The 23,139-nt window shown below is 42.9% G+C and overlaps 1 protein-coding gene across 2 annotated transcripts in view; it reads right to left on the bottom strand.

Annotated features, from left to right (window-relative positions):
* LRP2BP (LRP2 binding protein) overlaps positions 1-22,183 on the bottom strand; it is a 30,111-nt gene extending 7,928 nt beyond the window's left edge. The window contains exons 1-4 of one of the 2 annotated variants that reach the window (XM_049866267.1): positions 22,090-22,183; positions 13,040-13,181; positions 11,096-11,208; positions 6,965-7,078 (exon numbers count right to left, since the gene is read on the bottom strand). In XM_049866267.1, coding sequence (XP_049722224.1) covers positions 6,965-7,078; positions 11,096-11,208; positions 13,040-13,160 — 348 coding nt within the window. In that variant the 5' untranslated portion in view covers positions 13,161-13,181; positions 22,090-22,183. The remainder of the gene's footprint in view (positions 1-6,964; positions 7,079-11,095; positions 11,209-13,039; positions 13,182-22,089) is intronic. The other variant, XM_049866268.1, reaches the window with a different exon arrangement.
* Between the last annotated feature and the right edge of the window lie 956 nt (positions 22,184-23,139).

Below are 23,139 nucleotides of genomic sequence, written 5' to 3'. Positions count from 1 at the left end.
GGTAGAGGCGACATGTTCAAATAGTGTCTCTGGAAAGTGGCAGCCCTGACAAATGAGGGGCAGCATCTGTAGACCATGGATTACATAAACCTAATATCTCCTGCAATCTGCCACTAAATTCATTCAAATTACTACTGCTTTATGCTAAAGAAAATGTTAAAAACCTTTTTAGAATTCTGACTGCGGGATGGGCGACGAAACACTAAAAGTGGTGAACTTGCCCTTATACAGTATTCAGCCCCAAATGGGTGGTTTTCCTTATCTTTTTTCCAGTGCCATTCCCAAATCCCATTTGTAACTTCTCAGAATGCTGGAGCCCATGTGTGATTATGATCTCTGTAGGAGATAATCCTATGAGTTTTTATGTTCCCTGAAGAAAAAGAATGTTTCACATCTACCCTGTGAAGCATAAATGGTTCATGGTTCAGCCTCGTTCTGGACCAAATCAGTCTTGAGAACAACTTGGTAAATTAATGAAAGAAGGTGAAAAAAATGAAAAGAATTTGATCTCTTGCTTGTTTACCAAAAAAAACACAAAACCGAACCTGTTGCTGTTGAATTGATTCTGACTCATAGTGACCCTATAGGACAGAGTAGAACTGCCACATAGGGTTTCCAAGGCTGCAAATCTTCACAGAAGCAGACTGCCACATTTTCTGCCACGTAGTGGCTGTGGGTTCCATCAGCGGCTCAGTGCTTAACCACCGCACCACGGGGCTTCTATGGCTTGTTTACCTTGGGTTAATTGTATGATCAAGCTAACTCTGTTTAATTCAGGCAAGAAGGGACCTAAGGATGTTATTGTTTTCTTGCTCTTCTGACCTCAATACATAATCACGTTCAAGCCATTCTATTTTTGAGTTGCTCTATGGCAATCCACTGAATCTACCAGTTTTCACTGTCTCTCCTCCAAGTTCTTCCTACATTGTCCAGCTTTTTCTGTATCTACCACCATCCCCATTCCTTTGTCCTTCTTTCCCTTCATGGCACTCACTCGTCTAGCAAATAACCCAGTTATCTGAGCCTGCACTCAAACAGCTGAACATGGCTGGAGAAAAACACAACCACAGTGATTGGCCCTTCTTTAAATTTTCGAGAAAATGGGATGAATTTCTCTTTGCTTTGTAGACTCAGCTGCCTCGACATTATGGTGCCTTATTCAGGAAGGAAGCTACCAGTGGCCAGGAGTTCAACAGCTTGGTTTAGCTCATGTTACTCAGGCTTCCAGAGGTTGATCAGCCTGGTGGGACGCATGTGATCAAGGTCTGGGCTGCAAGGCTGAAGGCCAGAGTCTAAGTCACGGTGAATTTACCAAAATTAATGTTACTTTATATGGCTTCTTCGCAGCTTTCCATGGAAACACCCCAAATTAGGTTCCTTTCTTTTGACCTATAACATGGAGTTTTAGGAAATTTTTAAAAGACAGACAGGATATGGTCAGATTTGCATTTAGTAAAGATGGTGCCGGTGGTGGCATGAATGATGAATCTGGGACCAGGGCAGAAGTCAGGGAGCTACTTTTGTTACAGTCCAGGTAAGGGGTAATGTGAGCCTCAGCTGAGACAGAAGTGGGGACAAGGGGCTGGAGGTGCACATTCCTGTTTGTGGAAGGAGCCTCTCTAGGTTGGTCTCCTAACTTTCAATGGCTACTCTTAAGTTTTAAGAAAACATAGTGTTGTTTAAAAAGGTTTAAGAATATTGAGTTTTATGAAATGCCTTTTCATACATACCAAAATCATCATATGGTTTGTTTTATTAAGGTGATTAAAGTGGTGTATTCATAGATTTGTTTATTGAATTTCCTGGCTAACTTTTACTTGGTTATGATATAATATTCTTTTAATGTATTACTGATTTTGTTTGTAACAAGGGTTACATTTTAACATAATAAAATAGGTTGACAGCTAACAGCAGTTTTTCTTAGAGAGATATGATCTTTCTCTAGGAAAGTTCTTTGAAAAAGCCCCTTGAGGTGAGACCCTGCGAGCAGTGTTGTCAGGAAGGGGGTGCAAGATCAATCAGTAAATATTTGTCCAAGTCTGCTGTGGGTCTGGCATTGGTCTAAGGTGGGGGTTCAGCAGTGAACAAGATAGACAAAACCCCTGACTTTGTGGCACTTACGTTTCAATTAGGGAGACCGAAATTAAAGAAGGAACAGTGAAGTCACTAATGTCTGTGAGAAAACGGAGTGCTCTTTTGGTAAGGAGTTCTGATGCTGCAGTACTGACGCCCTCAGCTGCTCACAGAAAGGGCAGCGGCTTCACCCACCATCGGCTCTGTGGGAGAGAAAACCTGGTGGTCTCCTCCCGTAGAGATTGGAGCCTAGGAAACCCTATGGGGCAATTATACTCTGTCACACGGGGTCACTGTGAGTCAGAATTGACTCAACAGCACACAACACTTTGATAAATGGCCATAGAAAGCCTCTCAGATGAAGTGACATTACAGCACAGACCTGAATCAATGGAAGGCAAATGAAGAGATGGCTAAAGTGCGTTACATGAGAAAGTGGGTTAATTTATTGTTTTTGTCTCAGAAAGAGGGAGAAGCTGCAGAAAAGGTTAAGGGTGGAGCAGGAAAGATACCCAGCTAGCTTGTGAGGAATCATACGAGGTAGCACAAAAAAAAAAAAAAAAAAACAAAACACAACAAACCCATTGTCATCGAGTTGATTCTGACTCAGGGCAACCCAATGGATGTCAGAGTAGAACTGCTCCATAAGGTTATCTTGTCTGTAATCTTTATGGATGGTGGTCACCAGGCCTTTCTTCAGCAGTGCTGCTGGGTAGGTTCGAACCCTCAGCCTTTTGGTTAGTAGATGAGTGCAAACTGTGCCACCCAGAGACATGAGGTAGTTCCACCCGTGAGAAGTCCTCGGTGGAGGGCAACAGAAATGACTGACAGGCAAGTTTGCTGTGTGGGCCCTGACGTGGCCCTCTCTGAGACCCCTGCATTTTAGCAGAAACAATGCTACAAGCAGCGTCCTTGTTTTATGAGATCATCAAAGAGAACAGGCCGTGATCTGTGCTAGGGCAGAGACAAAGGGACAGCCCCAAAGCTGGAGAGGGGGGAATAAAAACAGCAAGAAAAACAGCCGAGGTGGTGCCTGTTCTCAGTCACCCAAAGATTATTAGCCACCCAAAGACTCTGGATTAATCTTGACCTTTGACTTCTACAGGCTGAGAAATTGAATACATTTTATTTAAATCTTAAGAAATGAATGGAGTTTTCACACAACTTTTTTTTGGCGGGAGTGGCGATATATATTGAGATTTTCATTGTGTTTTCCAACATATATCCCAAGTATATACGTTCAGTGACAATGACTCAACCATGGAGGCTTAAAATCTCATGTTAGGAATGTTATTATCTGGATGCTGTACGGTTTATAAGATTTACCTGTAATATACTGAAAATTGTCTCATTCAAAAATCAAATATTGTAATTTTAGTTAATAAAATTTTTTGACTTTTTAAATATTTTGTGTAGTTTGAGCACTTTTTCCTTTATGTAGTTTGATGCTATGTTTAGCACATACAGGCTCTGTATTATCTTTTTCATACTGACTAGAGTTTTTTTTTTTTTTTAGAGCTTAAGTTATCACTGTATATAATAATTTCTCATGAAGTTTTAATGCATATGTCTATGCATACTTCTGTCGATTGATATATCTTTTTCTTGCCATTTAAAAATTTTTTCTATTTCATTTGCTTTAAGTAAAGCACGTGTTTACTCCTATAACAGGGGAATTTACACAAATTATATTTGTCTAGGGTTGCATTGGAGCCCTGGTGGCGCAGTGGTTAAGAGCTCAGGCTGCTAACCAAAAGGCTGGCAGTTTGAATCCACCAGCCGCTTCTTGGAAACCCTATGGGGCAGTTCTACTCTGTCCTGTAGGGTCACTATGAGTCAGAATTGACGTGACGGCACACAACAACAACACGGTTGCATTGCTTATGAGTTCCTTTTTAAAACTTTTTATATAAAAAATTTCAAGCATATAGGAAAGTAGAGTGAATAACACAACAAACATTTGCATAGCTACATACATTGTCAGCAGTAAACCAGGAGAGTCAGGTGTTCAAAGGAGCCAAGGGAACAGAGGGTTAGAGATGAGAGAGGGAGGAGATCAGTGATAAAGACTGTTGTAGAGTGAGTAGATGAACAGAGATAACTAACCCCTGGATTTGACAGCACAGGGAGTCGGGTGATCCAGGTGAGAGTTTCCATAGACTACCAGAGTAGAGCGAGTTTGTGGGTGAATCCAAGGGAAGGAACGGGGAGCAGCTTGTGTGGACACGTTTCTGGAAGGAGGAAAACAGTGGAGATGTGGGGCCTAGGGAAAGCTTCTGTTAAGATTTTTGTGTGCTGCTGGGAATGATTCCACAGACTGGAAAATGGGCTCAAGAAAGGCGCAAGTTAAATTGGACGTTTATATGCTGGTAAAAACAGGGAGTGTTGCAGGAGTAATGTGGGGATTTCAAGTGAGTTAAGAAATTATAAAATTATGGATTTTATGGAAGGAAAACAAATGCATACCTATATTTGGGACATCTTTTATTTGCTTAAAAGGAGAAATGTGCAAATTTGTCAAGAAGTAAGACACTGATGTTACAATCTCCCTGTTTGAAAGAGAGAAAATAATTTCATTCAACCAACATTTACTGAACATTGTATTGGGTATTTCCTCGTAAAGGATTGAACTGAATGATTTATTCATCTTTTATTTCTGAACTCTGTGAGTCTTTGAGTTAGAAATGTAAAGTGTATAAGAAGCTTCAGTAAACATTTAAAAATAATAAATATTAAGGAAAAAAATCACCCAGTAAATGAGGTAGGTTTCAGAGACTCCATTGTCCTTTCAGGGGCAAAACCAAAACTTTTCCTTTTATATTGCCCATTATTTTATCTTCTTCTGAATGCTAAAAGAAGACACCTGTTTTAAGCTTTGCAAGACCTGAATCCCAGATGAAGAAATATCTGGAATAGAGAACTCTTATGTCTTTTTTTCCTAAGAGCATAAGCTTAGCTCTTTGTGTATAAGTACACCCACTCAGACTCATGTTTGAGGTGTTCAGTAGTGGTGAACGATATGTGCTGTCAAACAGCACACAACTGCAAGGTCTTAGCTGGAAACAGTACAGCCTGTGGCCAAGGTAAGGTCAGAATCTGCCAGTGATCCTATGAAAAATAACTGCCCAAACTACAAGTTAAAAAAAAAAAAAAATACTGTGAAAAGGAAGCTTAAGAAGAGAATATCATTCGATTATTTGTGTATGAAAGGGACCCATCCAAAAACGTTATTTAAGTGAGTTCATAATATATAGGGATGTCATTCCCTTCTGAGTCATTAGGTACAGAATTCTATTCCCATGTTCCCTTTTTTCATTTGAGACAGAATTTACAATAGTTCTTTCTAAGCACAGAAGAAAGAAAACTGTCTGCTCCAGTCAACTATAGAAAAAAGTGCTCTACATTTAAACTCTGTTATTTACTATAATATTTACCCTTAAGCTCTATTATTTACAATTGTTGTTAGTTGCCACGACCTTTCAGAAGCAGATCAACTGGCCTTATTTCCAAGGCACCTCTGGGTGGGTTTGAACTGCCAACCTTTTGTTTAGCAGCCGAGCACTTAACCTTTGTGCCAACTAGGTGTGGGCATATAAGAGCCCTCTCTAGTTGCAGGCCCTCTCTAGTTGGCCTCTGTCCACACTGCTTGCTCCGCTACATGACCCCACTGCAGAGCATTTTAAAGCAGACATGTTACTGACAGCTAACAGTCCAAAAAAAACCAAACTCGTTGCCGTCGAGTCGATTTCAACTCATAGTGACCCTATAGGACAGGGTAGAACTGCCCTATAAGGTTTCCAAGGAGCACCTGATGGATTCGAACTGCCGACCTTTTGGTTAGCAGCCGTAGCTCTTAACGACTATGCTACCAGGGTTTCCGTTTCTGTAGTAATTCAGAGAATTAAAAAATTCTAATTGACCCTCAGATTCAAATTGTACAACTGAAGTAATTCATGGTAAATTGACTTATTAAATTTCTTAGCCAAGATTATCTGAATTTCCTACAGTATTTATTTCTGAGCAGGTATGCCATATGAAATGTTTTTTTTTCCTCAAGATCTAGTGCTATTAAAAAAAAAAACTAAAAACCAAACCTATTGCCAGGGTGTTGATTCTGACTCATAGCGACCCTATAAACAGAGTAGAACTGCCCCATAGGTTTTCCAAAGAGTGGCTGGTGGTTTGGAACTGCTGACCTTTTGGTTAGCAGCTGAGCTCTTAACCACTGAACCACCAGGGCTCCTCTAGTCATTCACTAAACTGAATTCACAAAGGAAAACTGTGTCCTGGAAGAGACAAACTTTGTCCTAAAAGGTATCCAGTGCCAAGAAGTTCCTGCTGCTGTTTGTTCACCCTGTCCGCCTTAGATACCACAGGAATGAAAATGTAATGACCAGTTCAACACAGACACAGTTCCGGTAGAACAACCCTAGTTCTTATCAGTATAAAGTAGGAACTATGGAAAAGATGAAGCACCTCAAGCATTTGGGGAGAGTCATTAAATGTAAACTTACCAAAAGTTCAAGTAAAAGAGGCTCATTCTTTTTAATAGCGGAACCCAGTTACTTAGGCAATCTGGAAGGGTTTTGGACAGAGCTGCTAGCCTGGGGTTGGAATTGGAAATGGGGAAGGGGAGAAGGGCAAAAAAAAGAAATCGATTTTGTTTTTCACATAAATGTAAAACTGACAACTGATATCCATTAAAATTCGAAAAGTTTAAGTATTATTAAAATATAAGGATAAATCACCACACCAAACAATATAAGGATAGAGATATAGTATTAAAATATAAGGATATAGATATATTATTAAAATATAAATCATTTTAATTATATCAGATATTCCATTAAGAATGACACACTAAACACTGGAAAAAAACACAATGACTTACAGCATTTACAGGTGTCCCCAGCCCATCATAATACATTACTCCTAGCTGGTAAATTGCTTGATGATCTTTCTCCTTGATTTCTTCAAACTGTTGTAATGCTTCTTCATACCATCCCTATAAACCCCCAGAAAATATGAAATATTTTTATTATGATTTTAAAACTGATCTCAACCAAATGTTAACTCCCATCTAAGTGTGAATTAGTACAAAATAAAACAACAACAACAAAAACCCCACACCCAGTGCATTTGCAGGTAAGTCATTGACAACAATCAACACAATAGAACATCAATTAAATTGACCTAAATATGGCAACGGAGCACTGGTGGCACAGTGGTTAAAGAGTTTGGCTGCTAACCAAAAGGTCAGTAGTTCTAATCCACCAGCTGCTCCTTGGAAACTCTATGGAGCAGTTCTACTCTGTCCTATAGGGTCGCTATGAATTGGAATCAACTTGAGGGCAGTGGGTTTGCCTTTGGGTTTAAATATGGCAACTGAAGGAAGTAACCAGGAGGAATCTAGTGAGACTGTCTTAGGCCTTCTTCACTCAAAATGACAGCCCAGCTCAATCTAGCTTGCTTTATTACCCACCACTGGGGGAGTTTGAGAAACTTCAGAGCAGGGACCAAAGTCTCAGAAAATATGAACATCAGGATATTTACTATTATGGCTCATGCTCTCCGGCTCAGCACTTTTCTGGCTAGGGAGAAGACATGGAAAAACAAACATGATTCTCTATAATTATCTTCCCGTACTTCCTACCAAAATTGACTTGTCATATGTCATTTATGTAAGGCTCCTCAGCAGTCAGAAGATTGATAACAAACATGCTAAGGTGTAAGGGATTAATGTGGGGTTTATATCCGGAGTTCTGGTGGTGCAGGGGTTAAGAGCTCGACTGCTAACCAAAATGTCAGACATTCAAAACCACCAGCTGCTCCTTGGAAATCCTATGGGGCAGTTCTACTCTTCTATAGGGTAGATATGAGTCAGAATCGACTCGACAGCAACGGGTTTGGTTTGGTATCTTAATCCATCACGGAAATGCCTTACACTAAAAAATGACATGTAATGGTGGAAAGAAGGTCATTTACTGAGTTGAGTGGTCATTCCTAGGAGGAATGGGCTAGAGAAATACAACTTTTGGAAAATACAAAAAACAAATGACTTGCTCTTTTCACAAACTATATTAATCAACAAATTGATAAAAATTAAAACTGCACCAAAACACCAACAGAAATCTAAAAAATGTAACAATGAGACCAACCCAAAACCAAACCCAGTGCCATCGAGTCGATTCCGACTCATAGCGACCCTATAGGGCAGAGTATAACTGCCCCGTAGAGTTTCCAAGGAGCGCCTGGCAGATTCGAACTGCCGACCTTTTGGTTCGCAGCCATATCACTTAACCACTACGCCAACAGGGTGTCCAACAACGAGACAGTATCTGATGAATGGATGAATAAATGAATGAGCTGTTAAAGCTCACTCTTTCTGGCCAGTGTTTGTCTAGACGTGAGAGTGCCGGAAAAGTTACTCCATGAGAGGAAGAGAAAGGAAGTCCTTTCAGTTTTCATGATTTTAAATACCACATAAACGAAAACCCAAACCCAGTGTTGTCAAGTTGATTCTAACTCATAGCTACCCTATAGGGCAAAGTAGAACTGCCCCATAGGGTTTCCAAGGTTGTAAATCTTGTAAGGAAGCAGACTGCCACATCTTTCTCCCGCAAACAGGCTGGTGGGTTCCAGCCGCTGACCTTTTGGTTAGCAGCCAAGCACTTTAACCATTGTACCACCAGGGCTCTTTTTAAATACCATATACATGCTGAGAAATCTCAAATATATACCTTCAACTCAAACTTCTCTCTTGAGGTCTATACTCCTATATATAAGTTTCTACTTTGAAACATGTCTTCTTGGATGACTAATGGGCATCTCAAACACAATACAGCCAAAAATCGAGCTCTTGATCTTCCCCTCAGAAGTCATTTCCTCCCAGTTATTCTCTACTTTTCAGTCTATGATGTCATATTTCATCATCATTTTAAATAAATCCAGGACCCAGCTCCACTGTCACCTCCAGGCCATCCTCTCCTAACTGAAGTCTCCTAAAGAGATCTTGTTTCCATTCTTGCTCTCTAATTTGTTCATCATAGACTCAAAACACGTCAATGGATTCCTATTACGTTTTAAACATCTAGAGCCATTCTCTGCCTTGCTTTTTACCACATTGTCCTTAGATGCCGTCGAGTTGGTTCCGACTCATAGGGACCCTATGTACAACAAAAGGAAACACTGCCTGGCCCTGCACCATCCTCCCAACTGTTAAGTTTGAGCCTATTTTTGCAGCCACTGTGTCAATCCATCTCATTGAGGGTCTTCCTCTTTTTCGATGACCCTGTATTTTACCAAGCATGATGTCCTCCAGGGACTGGTCCTTCCTGATAAGTCCAAAGTATGTGAGACGAAGTCTTGCCATCCTTGCTTCCGAGGAGCATTCTGGCTGTACTTCTTGCAGCACGGATTTGTTTGTTCTTCAGTAGTCTGTGGTATATTCAGTATTCTTCACCAACACCATAATTCAAATGCATCAATTCTTGATTGGTCTTCCTTATTCCTTGTACAGCTTTTGAACGCATATGAGGTGATTGAAAATAACATGGTTTGGGTCAGGCATACTTTAGTCTTTAAGTGACATCTTTGCTTTTTAAGTTTAGAGAGGTCTTTTGCAGCAGATTTGCCCAATGCAATACGTCTTTTGATTTCTTGACTGCTGCCATGGGTGTTGATTGTGGATCCAAGTAAAATGAAATCCTTGACAACTTCAATCTTTTCTCCGTTTATCGTGATGTTGCTCATTGGTCCAGTTGTGACGACCACATTGGCCTCCTTTAATTCCTAGAGCTCACGGAGCCCGTTCTCATCTCTGAAACCTTGTGTTTGCTGCTCCCTCTACCTGGAACGCTCTTCTCCTTGAGTATTTGGATTGCTTATTTCCTCTCCTTCAAGTTTTGGTTTCAACAACAGACTCGTCCACCCTACCCTTAAGTTATTATATTCCCTATCACAATACCCATTTAATTGCTTTCATAGTACTTTTCCTTATTTATATTTTATTTTGTTCTGCCTACTAGACTGTAAGCTTTATGAAATGGGGACATTCTAATTACCTCATCACTATATGTATATTATTATGCTAGGCACTGGAAAATGTATATATTTTTCAGTGTCTAGGATAATAGCAAACATTTATATGGCACTTACTAGATGCCAGGCTGTGTTGGCATTTTTACAACTCATACATTTAATCTTCTATGAGACACATATTATTTCCCTTTTATAAATGAGGAAACAAGCCACCAAGAAGTACTTGTGTCCAGGGATACACAGTTAACAAGCTCTGGAGCCATGTTTAAAACCATGCTCAAAGCTGAGAGAGTATGCTCTTACCCTCACAGGGATGGGAGCAGAACAACAGGACAAGTTCTCAACAAATCCTTATCACCAGAGCAAATGAAGGAACCATCAAAAGCTAGAGGCTAAGTGGGATACAGGTGAATAGCTGCCCACATATTCTGTGGATGGCGAGGGATTGGGGACAGTTGGTCCCTTTTCACATCTTTCTTTGGAGTTCAATGAAGATTTGAGGCTTCTACTGAAGTTAGGATCATAGTTTGCATAGTTCTTCCTCAATCTGTTTCTCGGGACATCCCAGCATAATATGGATGAAGGGGCAATTCCCTTCTCACTCTGTGTGGGAAGATGTAAAGCACCTTTCAGCTCTATGTAAGAGCCAGGGTCTTCAATTATTATTAATATGAAAACATTATTCAAATAATGTTAAACATTTTGAACAAAAATCTAAAAATTAGATTTTTAATTTATAGTGTGAAAATGTACTTTATAGCAAAGTGATTCCAACAAATGACATTCATTAGAATAACTTTTATGAAGAAATGTCAGACATTACCTTAAGCATGTACCAACCTATCACACTTAAAGCCACAACTGTAATCGATGTAATTTGACAGAAATTCCCTGGTGTAATAATGTAATGAACTCTACAGGAAAATTTAGCAATGAGGATCTAATGACAGCATTACAGGAAATGAAAAGAAAGAAATGACACCTCTTCAAAATAGAGTTGACCTCGTAGGAAATATGCCATAGTGTCCCCTCTTCTGATTCTTTCATTCAAGAGCTGCAACGCTTTGTCCACCAAAGCAGCGTGGCTGTAACGATCTGATTAAAAAAAGGCAAAGTAATTCCATGTGTAACCATACTATGTGAATGTTCCTTCTTGAAATAATAAATTACATAGAACTCATCTGACTCTGTTAATATCAGTTTCCTTCCTAGTTCTCATTTCTTAGCTCAAGGAAAAAGCATTAGGGGGTCTTAAATGCTACAGGCGGCCATCTAAGATGCATCAATTGGTCTCGACCCACCTGGATCAAAGGAGAATGAAGAACACCAAGGACACAAGGTAATTATAAGCCCAAGAGACAGGAAGGGCCACATGAACTAGAGACTACATCATCCTGAGACCAGAAGAACTAGATGGTGCCCAGCCACAACCGATGACTGCCCTGACAGGGAGCACAACAGAGAACCCCTGAGGGAGCAGAAGAACAGTGGGATGCAGACCCCAAATTCTCATCAAAAGACCAGACTTGATGGTCTGACTGAGACTAGAAGAATCCCGGGGGTCATGGTCCCCAAACCTTCTGTTGGCCCAGGGCAGGAACCATTCCCAAAGACAACTCATCAGACATGGAAGGGACTGGACAATGGGTTGGAGAGAGATGCTGATGAAGAGTGAGCTACTTGTATCGGGTGGACACTTGAGACTGTTGGCATCTCCTGTCTGGAGAGGAGATGGGAGGGTAGAGAGGGTTAGAAACCGGCAAAATGGTCACGAAAGGAGAGACTGGAAGGAGGGAGCGGGCTGACTCATTAGGGGGAAAGTAAGTGGGAGTATGTAGTAAGGTGTATATAAGTTTATATGTGAGAGACTGACTTGATTTGTAAACTTTCACTTAAAGCACAATAAAAATTATTTACAAAAAAAAAAAAAAAAGGGAAAAGCATTAGAATAGGTAGGTTCAAGGTCTACCACAAACACAGGTAAACCTATGGAAGTGCTTTCTTCAGAAGGTCCGAGGACCTCTGGCACCAACCTGAAGTTTTTACTTCAACTACACGTGCCTCTTCGTCTTTCTGAGTGTATCTTGTCTCCATGTCTTTGCTCATACTGTTTCCTTGACCCAGAATTTCTTCCTACTGATCTTCAAAGGCCAGCCTAACCTACGCCATCTCAGTAAACTCCTCCATTAAATTACAGCGAGCTCTCTAGTTTTTTCTTCTTCTCTAGTTTCCCAGAGCCCGTGTTGTCCGCTGTCACTCACTCAGCACTTCTCACGTAATCCTGTGCTATTCCTTGTCATACATACTTACTTTTCTTTCCTCAGATTAAAACGTAAATTCCCTGAGAATATGGGTAAATTCTTATATTTTACATCCTTCACAGCACCTACCACCTTGCCTTGTACCATCAAGAACTGTTTGTTGATTAGTTTTCAAAGTAACTTTGTTCACTGCCAGGCAGGAACCCAAGTAATGAAGTTTAAGTCTAAGCATAGGCTTTTCTTTGGGCAAAGCTACCTGTAGTTAGTTAAATTCTTAATTTTATCCTTAATTAGAACTACCTTCTAATGAGCTAATCATCTCCAATTTAATTTTTTTAAAGTCTATGTGAAAAAGGTATAGCACAGCACTGTTCTCTTTAATAGGAGTGCCATCTGGCTTCTCTTTTCCAGAAGGTGGATCTTAGGTGCTGAAAATACAATCAGGGTCAGGATCTAATTGTGAGACTGCCCCCCCCCCCCCGCCACTGGTGACTGGCCACCAGAGAAATAAGTAGCAATTTCACAGATTCTTGTGGGAAAGCTGGAAAGGACTGAAAAATTAACCACTTCCTTGAAAGCAGTAAGACTCATATTTCTTGTCTCGTTTGCTCTAGCATACATAATTAACTTTTGGTGAAAATATTTTCCAGGGGAAGTTTAAATACCAGGATTTGTGCCAGTCTTTTCCTTTCTCCATTGGAATAATTTTTGGTTCTTAAAAGCATACTGGGTTACGAGAGACGTATAAGCGGGGTTCATGGGCAACTTTTCACTGGTCAGCTTCATCCTGTCTCCACAACGTGTATTCTGTAAACGGGAATAAAATATAACATGGTTAGAACTATCTTCCTCCAGAAACGTGCAGAAGGTAACTGCATTCCAATGTGGCACCGATTAAAGAAACTGTACTTGCCTCATGGCCTAAGGACAGGGCCTGAGCTACCAGCTTTGGGATGCAAATCATCTTTCCTAGAAACCAGGACCCTCTATAGCTATGGGAGTCTATAGCCATCTTCCATGGGGCTAATGCTGAGACATGTTTGAAAGTCCCCCCCCCCGACTATGAGTTCACCTGCTGCACTAGGTAATGTCACCCTCCACGCTGTGGCCAGTAGTGGGGTTTGGTGACACTGCCCGTAGATGCAACTCCTGTGCATAGCTACCTTCCTCTTGCCCTGTAACTGAAGCTCATCAGACCAAGCCATTTCAAATGAAAGTATTTTACCTGGGGATACACTTGATTTTAGCTCTATTGTTCAGTTTTATCTTCCCGTCTACATTTGGTTGCCATGTTTTAAGATGGGTCACAATTGAATGGTAAATCAGAGCCTTCATATACAATGTAGAGGCCACCTCATTTGGGATGAAGGAGTCCAGGTTGGCCTAGGCTGAGGGTAGTCAGACAGCAAACTCAGTTGTTGCTATGCTTTTTCATTGACTCCTTGGCATTCTACTGTTACATCTGACTTTCACCAATCAGTAAGAAGCTTCCAGTAAAGGTTCCTGATTGGTGGTCAAGAGAGGAACTCAAGAGATCCTTCCTGTGATTGGAAAGCAACATTTATACCATCCCATGATACTATTTTGGTCAGTAAAATTCTTCATTATTGAGAATGAAATGAAAAAAAGGGGAGATAATTTGATAAGTTAGGAAAAAAAATTACTGAACTATTTTTGTGATTTTGGAACAGTCATTTAATTTTCTGAAGAGTCATTTTCCTCATCTTTAGTTTGGATAAGTAATTTTTGAACTGACGATTTCTAAATCTCCCTTCTGAGATATAAGATTATTTGATTATATGATTCCAGAAATCTTAAGTTGGCATTGTTGTTGTTGGTAGGTGCTGTCGAGTTGATTCCAACTCATAGCCACCCTTTGTACAACAGAACAAAACACTGCCTGGTCCTGCACCGTCCTCACAATCATTGCTATGTTTAAGCCCATTGTTGCAGCCATTGATTCAGTCCATCTCACTGAGGGTCTTGCTCTTCTTCACCAAACTTCTACTTTATCAAGTACGATGTCCTTCTCCAGAGACTGGTCCCTCCTGATAACATGCCCAAAGTAAGTGAGATCTAGTCCTGCTGTCCTCACTCCTTAGGAGCATTCTGGCTGTACTTCTTCCAAGACAGATTTGATTGTCCTTCTGGCAGTCCATGGTATATTCAGTATTCTTTGTCAAAACCATAATTCAAATGCATCGATTCTTCTTCTGTCTTTCTTATGTATTGTCCAGCTTTCGCGTGTGTATGAGGCGATTGAAAATACCATGGCTTGGGTCAGGGGCTCCTTAGTCCTCAAAATGACATCTTGGCTTTTTAACACTTTAAAGAGGTCTTTTGCAGCAGATTTCTCCAATACGTCGTTTGATTTCTTGGCTGCTGCTTCCATGGGTGTTGATTGTGGATCCATGTAAAATGAAAACCTTGGCAACTTCAATCTTTTCTCTGTTTATCATGATGTTGCTTACTGGTCCAGTAGTGAGGACTTTTGTTTTCTTTATGTTGAGGTGTAATCCATCCTGAAGGCTGTGGTCTTTGATCTTCATCAGTAAGTACTTCTAGTCCTCTTCACTTTCAGCAAGCAAGGTTGTATCATCTGCATATCACAGGATCTTAATGAGTCTTTCTCTAATCCTGATGGCCTATTCTTCATATGGTCCTGCTTCTCAGATTATTTGCTCAGCATACAGATTGAGTAAGTATGGTGAAAGAATACACCCCTGACGCACACCTTCTCTGACTTTAAACCAAAATACCTCCTTGTTCTGTTCAAGTGACTGCCTCTTGGTCTATGCACAGGTTCCACATAAGCACAATTAATTGTTCTGGAATTCTCACTCTTCACAATGTTAACCATAATTAGTTATGAGCCACACAGTCGAATGACTTTGCGTAGTCAATAAAACACAGGTAAACATCTTTCTGGTTTTTATTGCTTTCAGCCAAGATCCACCTGACATCAGCAATGATATCTCTTGTTCCACGTCCTCTTCTAAATCTGGCTTGAATTTTCTGGCAGCTCCCTGCAATGCACTGCTGTAATTGTTTTTGAATTATCTTCGGCAAAATTTTACTTGTGTGTGATATTAGCGATATTATGTGATAATTTCTGCATTCTGTCAGATCACCTTTCTTTGGAATGGTTACAAATATAGATGTCTTCCAGTCAGTTGGCTAGGTAGCTTCATCTTTCAAATTTCTTGGCATAGACAACAGAGCGCTTCCAAGGAGTGCTTTCAACTTTGCATTCATTTGTTGAAATATCTCAATTGGTATTCTGTCAAATCCTGGGGTCTTATTTTTCACCAATGCCTTCAGTATGGCTTGAACTTCTTCCTTCAGTACCATCAGTTCTTGATCATACGCTACCTCCTGAAAGAGTTGAATGTCAACCAATTCTTTTTGGTTCAGTGACTATTCCTTCCGTCTTCTTTTGATGCTTCCTGTGTCGTTCAATATTTTGGCTATAGAATACTTCAATATTGCAATTGAAGGTTTGATTTTTTTCTTCAGTTCTTTCAGTCTGAGGAATGCTGAGTGTTTTCGTTCCTTCACACTTTCTAACTCCAGGTCTTTGCACATTTCATTATCGTACTTTCCTTTGTCTTCTAGAGCCACCCAGCAAATTTACTTCATTATTTCTTCTATTCCTTTAAGCTACTCTGTGTTCAAGAGCAAGTTTCAGTCTTTTCAGACACCCATTTTGTCTTTTCTTTCCTGTTTTTTAATGACATTTTGCTTCCTTCATATATAATGTCCTTGATGTCATTCCAAAACTCGTCTGGTCTTCGATCATTAGTGTTCAATGCATCAGATCTATTCTTGTAATATTCTAGCTAGTACTTTTTAATTTGAGAATGTAAGAACTAAGAGAAGATTGAAAAAAGAGTCATTTTTTTTTTTCTGCCAAATCTTGAGACTAGATATAATATTGTTCGAAACTTGACAACTATTTGTGTAACACTGTAGATTTAGGAAATTGTATATTAGGTATTGTAGACATTAATTGGTGATAATCTTAACAAAATTGATGATTTAAAGGGCAGGTATGGTGGGTGTTGTTGGTACCTTCCTAGATCCTCTTTACAGGTTAGTGCCCCCATCCCCAGCTACTTTGAATGTTGACTGAAAACAATTCATAGCTGCTCCTTCTGGAGCACTGTCCCCAGCCAAACATGAGTTCTCACTGAGACACGTTGCTCCATTCTTCTTGGAGACAGACTGTGGCTAATATATATCCCTGCCTGACTCCATCTTTCCCCCTACTTCCCCCATTCCCTCCCACACTGCCCACGGCTTCTTTTTCATATTTCCTGTTGTTGTTAGGTGCCATTAAGTTGATTCAGCCTCACAGTGACCCCATGATTTGCAGAGTAGAACTGCCCCATAGGGTTTTCTAGGCTATAACCTTTATGGGGGCAGATTGCCAGATCTTTCACCCGAGGAGCTGCTGCTGCAGGGGCTCAAACCACCAACCTTTCAGTTAGCAGCCTGGAGCTTAACCGATGTGCCACCATGGCGCCTTTATGATTCCTGGCTATCCACGTTTTCTCTTAAGTGTCTATTCGAATCTTTTAACCTTTGGGCTGTTTGTCTTGTTGATTTGTTGTTCTCTGTATATCCTGAGTTCAGGTCTTTATTTATGAGTGTTAACTGAGTTCTAAATATCCCTCCCCAGCTTGTGGGTTGTTTTTCCTCTTTATGGTGTTCAAATGTAATTTATCATTTTTTTCCTTTATGGTTTACATTTTGTGTCCTGTTTAAGAAATTCTTTGATACCTCAAGATCCTAGAAATACTCTTTTTATATTGTCTTATAAAATTTTTAGTTTTGCCTTTCTCATGTAGTTTTTCTGTTGCATTTGTATGAGTTAGCAGCCTAACTTCTTTTTGTATATACATAACTGTGATGGTTGTGTGTCAACTGGCTGGGCCATGATTCTCAGTGGTTTGGCAGTCTTGTAATTATATAGTCATCCTCCATTTTGTGACAGGATGTAATCACTCTCCCTTTTGTGATCTGATGTAATCATCCACCATTTTGTGATCTGATGTCAGCCAATAGGTTGAAAAGGGAGTTTCCTTGGGGGCGTGGCTTGCATCCAATATATATGGATGTTCTGGCAAAGCTCACTCATTTGCTCTGGATCCTGCATCTGGCTCATCATCAGCTGACCTCCAGTTCTTGGGACTTGAGCCAATGGCCTGCCATATTGCCTGCTGATCTTGGGATTCATCAACGTCCGAAGCCTATGAACCAGCAGCTTGCCATCCTACCTGCCAATCTTGGATTCATCAGCCTCTGTAACCCATGAGCCAATGGCCTGCTGTCTGACCTGCTGATCTTGGGTTCATCAGCCCCTACAACTATGTGAATCAAGAGAAGCCTCCAGCCTGATGCCTAACCCATGGACATGGAACTTGCCGGCCTCTACAGCTGTGTGAGCCATTTCCGTGAGATAAATCTCTCTTATATATATATACGCTTCTCTGGTTTTGCTTCTCTAGAGAACCCAGCCTAAGACAATAACCAAATGTCTCCCCATCATTTATTGAAAAAAAAACCATTAATTCCCCACTGAGGTGCAGTGCCAGCTCTGTCATGAATGAAGTTTTTCTCTCTCAAAACATTTTATTTGAATATCAGAAATTAAATAGCTTTTTCTTTCTTTTCCCATTTTTTGCTATAACAGTTCTAATCCACCCTTGAGAAAAATGAGGGAACAGATACCTGGGCTGACCGAGGGATTACATAAACAGAAAAAAGCATAAAAACATTTTTCCAAGTATTTCTCCTATTACAAAAAAAAAAAAAAAAAAATCATTTGTTAACTGCCTACCGTTATGCACTGCACTATCTTCTTTAATTCTCACAACTTTGTAAAACAGCTTTTTAAACCCCCTTTTTAAAAGTTGCTTGCCTAGAATTCTGCTGCAGTTAGTTGTGGGACTAAGATTTGAATCTAATTCTCTGTGTCTCTAACATAGACGATCTTTGTCTTTATGCAGTGTTGCCCCTCACAATACATTACTTTTATAATAATTTAAAAAAATTAAAATTTAATTTATTCCTTAAAAATTTTTATTGTGCTTTAAGTTTACAAGTCAGTCTTTCATACAAAAATTTATATACACCTTGCTATATACCCCTAATTGTTCTCCCCCTAATGAGACAGCCCGCTTCTTCCCTCCACTCTCTCTTTTCGTGTCCATTCTGCTGACTTCTGACCCCCTCTGCCCTCTTATCTCCCCTTCAGATAGGAAATGGTCTACTTGATCCAAGAAGCTCATTCTTCACCGGTGTCATTTTCTAGCCCATTGTCCAGTCCAATCCCTGTCTGAAGAGTTGGCTTGGGGAATGGTTCCTGTCTTGGGCTAACAGAAGGTCTGTGGGCCATGACCACTGGGGTCCTTCTAGTACAGTCAGACCATTAAGTCTGGTCTTTTTATGAGAATTTGGGGTCTGCATCCCACTGATCTCCTGCTCCCTCAGGGGTTCTCTGTTGTGTTCCCTGTCAGGACAGTCATCGGTTGTGGCCGGGCACCACCTAGTTCTTCTGGTCTCAGGATGATGTAGTCGCTGGTTTATGTGGCCCTTTCTGTCTCTTGGGCTCATAATTACCTTGTGTCCTTGGTGTTCTTCATTCTCCTTTGATTCAGGTGGGCTGAGACCAATTGATGCATCTGATGACTGCTTGCTAGCATTTAAGACCCCAGACGCCACTCTCCAAAGTGGGATGCAGAATGTTTTCTTAATAGATTTTATTATGCCAATTGACTTAGATGTCCCCTGAAACCATGATACCCAAAACCCCGCCCCTGCTATGCTGGCCTTCAAAGCATTCAGTTTATTCAGGAAACTTCTTTGCTTTTGGTTTGGTCCAGTTGTGCTGACCTCTCCTGTATTGTGTGGTGCCTTTCCCTTCACCTAAAGTAGTTCTTATCTACTATCTAATTAGTGAATACCCCTCTCCCTCCCTCCCTCCCCCTTTTCATAACCATAAAAGAATGTTTTCTTCTCAATTTAAACTATTTCTCGAGTTCTTATAATAGTGGTCTTACACAATATTTGTCCTTTTGCAACTGATGAATTTCACTCAGCATAATGCCTTCCAGATTCCTTCATGTTATGAAATGTTTCACAGATTCCTCACTGTTCTTTATCAATGCGTAGTATTCCATTGTGTGAATATACCATAATTTATTCATCCATTCATCCGTTGATGGGCACCTTGGCTGCTTCCAACTTTTTGTTATTGCAAACAGTGCTGCAATGAATGTGGGTGTGCATGTATCTATCTGCGTAAAGGCTCTTATTTCTCTAGGATATATTCTGAGCAGTGGGATTGCTGGATCGTATGGTAGTGCTATTTCTAGGTTTTTAAGGATTAAATAATTTTTTTAATAATTAAAAAAAAATGTTCCATTTCCTAATCCATTGGGTAAACTATCAGATTTCATGAAATTCTAAATATCACCATTGCTCTAGGTAATTTTCATGGTTAATGACTTTTATATAAGGAATTCTCAAAATAGGTATTTTGGTAACTTAGTTTTTCAAAAGATTAAGCACATAAAATTTATATTTCAATTTCACTTATATAAAATAATTGCACAATTTAAATTGATTTATTACAGGATGTTGGAAACTGTCCAAAGTTTGAAATTCTTAGTGGTTTTATAAAAAACCTTATGCAGGTTATTTAAAGTGCCTGGAAAAACGTAGACTACTAGACATGTGCTTTAAATAGAATTTATCCCAACATTACTCTGTTATTCACTTTGTTTTAACTATTACGTGATTTATAAAAACATTTTATCTGCATTTTTTCCTCCTCTTAGGAACAAAGATTCATCTGAGCAGGACACTGAACACATGTTGACAATTTTGAGTTATTACGAGAAAATGTTTCAACTTTCTATGCTGGAAAAACTTGGACATATGCACATAAGCATATATGTGTGCTTGTTTTCAAAATGTTAGGTATTCAGCTCCTGTTTTTATATTCTTTAAATGAAAGTAGGTTCCACAGTAAATCAGCGGGAGTCTCCTGATTTGATGCGACTGTCAGTCAGACAAGAGTCAAAGTGGAAACTCCTAAGAGTTACACATACATATCTGTGCGCTTTCCTTAAAACACGCCAATGTGTCTTTAAAACAAGTAAATGTGTATTTATTTTCCACTCTTTTCATGCAGGGGGCCCCGGTGGCGCAGTGGTTAAGTGTTTGGCCGCTCACCGAAAGGTCATCAGTGAACCCACCAGCGGCTCCCTGGAAACCCTATGGGGCAGCTCTGCTCCGTCCCACAGGGTCGCTACGACTCAGAATTTTTGAATTAGTTAATACTCATAAATTATTTAGAACAGTGAGTGTCATATGTTAAGCAGTATACGGATCTATTCCATAAGTTAATTTTGAAATTGAAAAAAAAAAAAAAAGATAGGTGTTATAAACGTGGCCCCGTGGCCAATCGGCTGGCGAAGCAGAGCCTGGCCCCCGCCGGCCTTTGGGCGCAAGCGCGCTGGGCTCAGGGGGCGGGCCTGGCACCGCCTCTTGGCCAATCGGCTGGCGAAGCAGAGCCTGGCCCCCGCCGGCCTTTGGGCGCAAGCGCGCTGGGCTCAGGGGGCGGGCCTGGCACCGCCTCTTGGCCAATCGGCTGGCGAAGCAGAGCCTGGCCCCCGCCGGCCTTTGGGCGCAAGCGCGCTGGGCTCAGGGGGCGGGCCGGGCACCGCCTCTTGGCCAATCGGCTGGGGGGGCTGAGCCTGGCCCCCGCCGGCATTTAGGCGCAAGCGCGCTGGGCTCAGGGGGCGGGCCGGGCACCGCCTCTTGGCCAATCGGCTGGGGCAGCTGAGCCTGGCCCCCGCCGGCCTTTAGGCGCAAGCCCGCTGGGCTCAGGGGGCGGGCCGGGCACTGCCTCTTGGCCAATCGGCTGGCGAAGCAGAGCCTGGCCCCCGCCGGCCTTTCGGCGCAAGCGCGCTGGGCTCAGGGGGCGGGCCGGGCACCGCCTCTTGGCCAATCGGCTGGCGAAGCAGAGCCTGGCCCCCGCCGGCCTTTGGGCACAGGCGCGCTGGGCTCAGGGGGCGGGCCGGGCACCGCCTCGTGGCCAATCGGCTGGCGGAGCAGAGCCCGGCCCCCGCCGGCCTTTGGGCGCAAGCGCGCTGGGCTCAGGGGGCGGGCCGGGCACCAACTCGTGGCCAATCGGCTGGCGGAGCAGAGCCCGGCCCCCGCCGGCCTTTGGGCGCACGCGCGCTGGGCTCAGGGGGCGGGCCGGGCACCGCCTCGTGGCCAATCGGCTGGCGGAGCAGAGCCTGGCCTCCGCAGGCCTTCAGGTGCACGCATGCCGGGCTCTGGGGGCGGGCACCACCTCGTGGCCAATCGGCTGGCAGAGCAGAGCCTGGCCCCCGCCAGCCTTCCGGTACACGCGTGCCGGGCTCAAGGGGCGGGCACCGGCCCGCGGCCAATCGGCTGGCAGAGCAGAGCCTGGCCCCCGCCGGCCTTCCCGCGCACGCGTGCTGGGCTCAGGGGGCGGGCCGGACACCGCTCCGTGGCCAATCACCGGCGGCCTCCCGCCCGCGTCTCCGGGTTCCGGGCCGCACGTGCCGGTGTTTGTGTGCGCGCGGCAGCACAGCGCCGGGAGTCCGGTCGCCGAGGGGGCGGCAGGGCGCCGCGCTGGCCCCTCGGTCTCGGCTCTCCCGGCAGTTCTCACGCTTACCTGCCGGGCTGCAGCGAGCGCTGCGACTCCGCACCGGACGGCAAATGCTGCTGCTGCGCGATTGCGACCCGGCGGTGAGGTTGGGCCGCGCCGCTTTGCGGCTTAGCTGCCGGACGCCCGACCACCCGTCGGCGGTGGGCGGTTTTCAGCCCCGACGCTGCGCTTCCGGCCGGAGGCGAGAGCGGCGCTGCTCCTTCCGGTTCCCGCAGGTGGGCCCCGAAGCACCTGGCTCTCCGGCCAGCAGCCTGACCGCGTGGCCGCCGGGGGCCTGGCTGGCCGCCTTCTCCGCAGCCGCGCCCGGGCGCCGACCTCCGCCCGCAGGTAACCAGGTAACTGATTGTTACCGTGCACCGCCCCCGGGCCACGCCGACGCCCGGTCACCTGTGTCGCCGGCCGGAGACGCGGCTGCGGCAGCGCTGACCGTTTGTGGCTCACCTTGTGGGTCCCAGGTCACTGCAGGTGAACGTGGGATTCCTGCTGGGAATTCCACCCCATTGACCGTGCTGCCAGCGTGTAACCAGCGTAAAGAATACCGAGGAGGCAGTTTACGTTCTGGTTCGCACGCAGCGTCCTCGCCGTCCGGCGCCTGTTCTACACTCACATCTCAGGGTAGCCACCGTTCAGGTGCTCGGAGTGGACACCCGGGGCCTGCGGTTCGCCTCCGGAGCCAGGAGGCTCCTCCGTTACCGGATCGGGGTTCGGGGCAGCGGCCCTAAGGCCCGTGAACGCCGACAGCCATTAGTGCCCGTTAGGGTCGCCTGCGTGGCTCCCGCTGAGTAATAAAGCCGGGGAGGTTTAGACTAATTTTTTTACTTCTGTAGAACTTGCTTTTTTTCTTTAATTTTAATATATGTTGTGGGTACGCAATGCTTTAATTAAAACTCTATATTAAATAGCACACTAAGGGAACTTTATCAAAAATAGAGAAGTTTGATTTAAAAAAAATTCATTCTGGCTCCAGGCACTTGTAACTGGCTTCCTCAAATAGCCGGCCTTAGACTCCATCCACTGTCTTCCTGCAGGAAGTGTTCTGGGACGAGACTGAACCGT

This window comes from Elephas maximus, chromosome 22 (genome assembly GCF_024166365.1).
Source record: "Elephas maximus indicus isolate mEleMax1 chromosome 22, mEleMax1 primary haplotype, whole genome shotgun sequence".
Taxonomy (NCBI): Eukaryota; Metazoa; Chordata; class Mammalia; order Proboscidea; family Elephantidae; genus Elephas; species Elephas maximus.
Note: the sequence above shows the minus strand (reverse complement) of the source record. Positions and strands in the feature narration are given on the sequence as shown.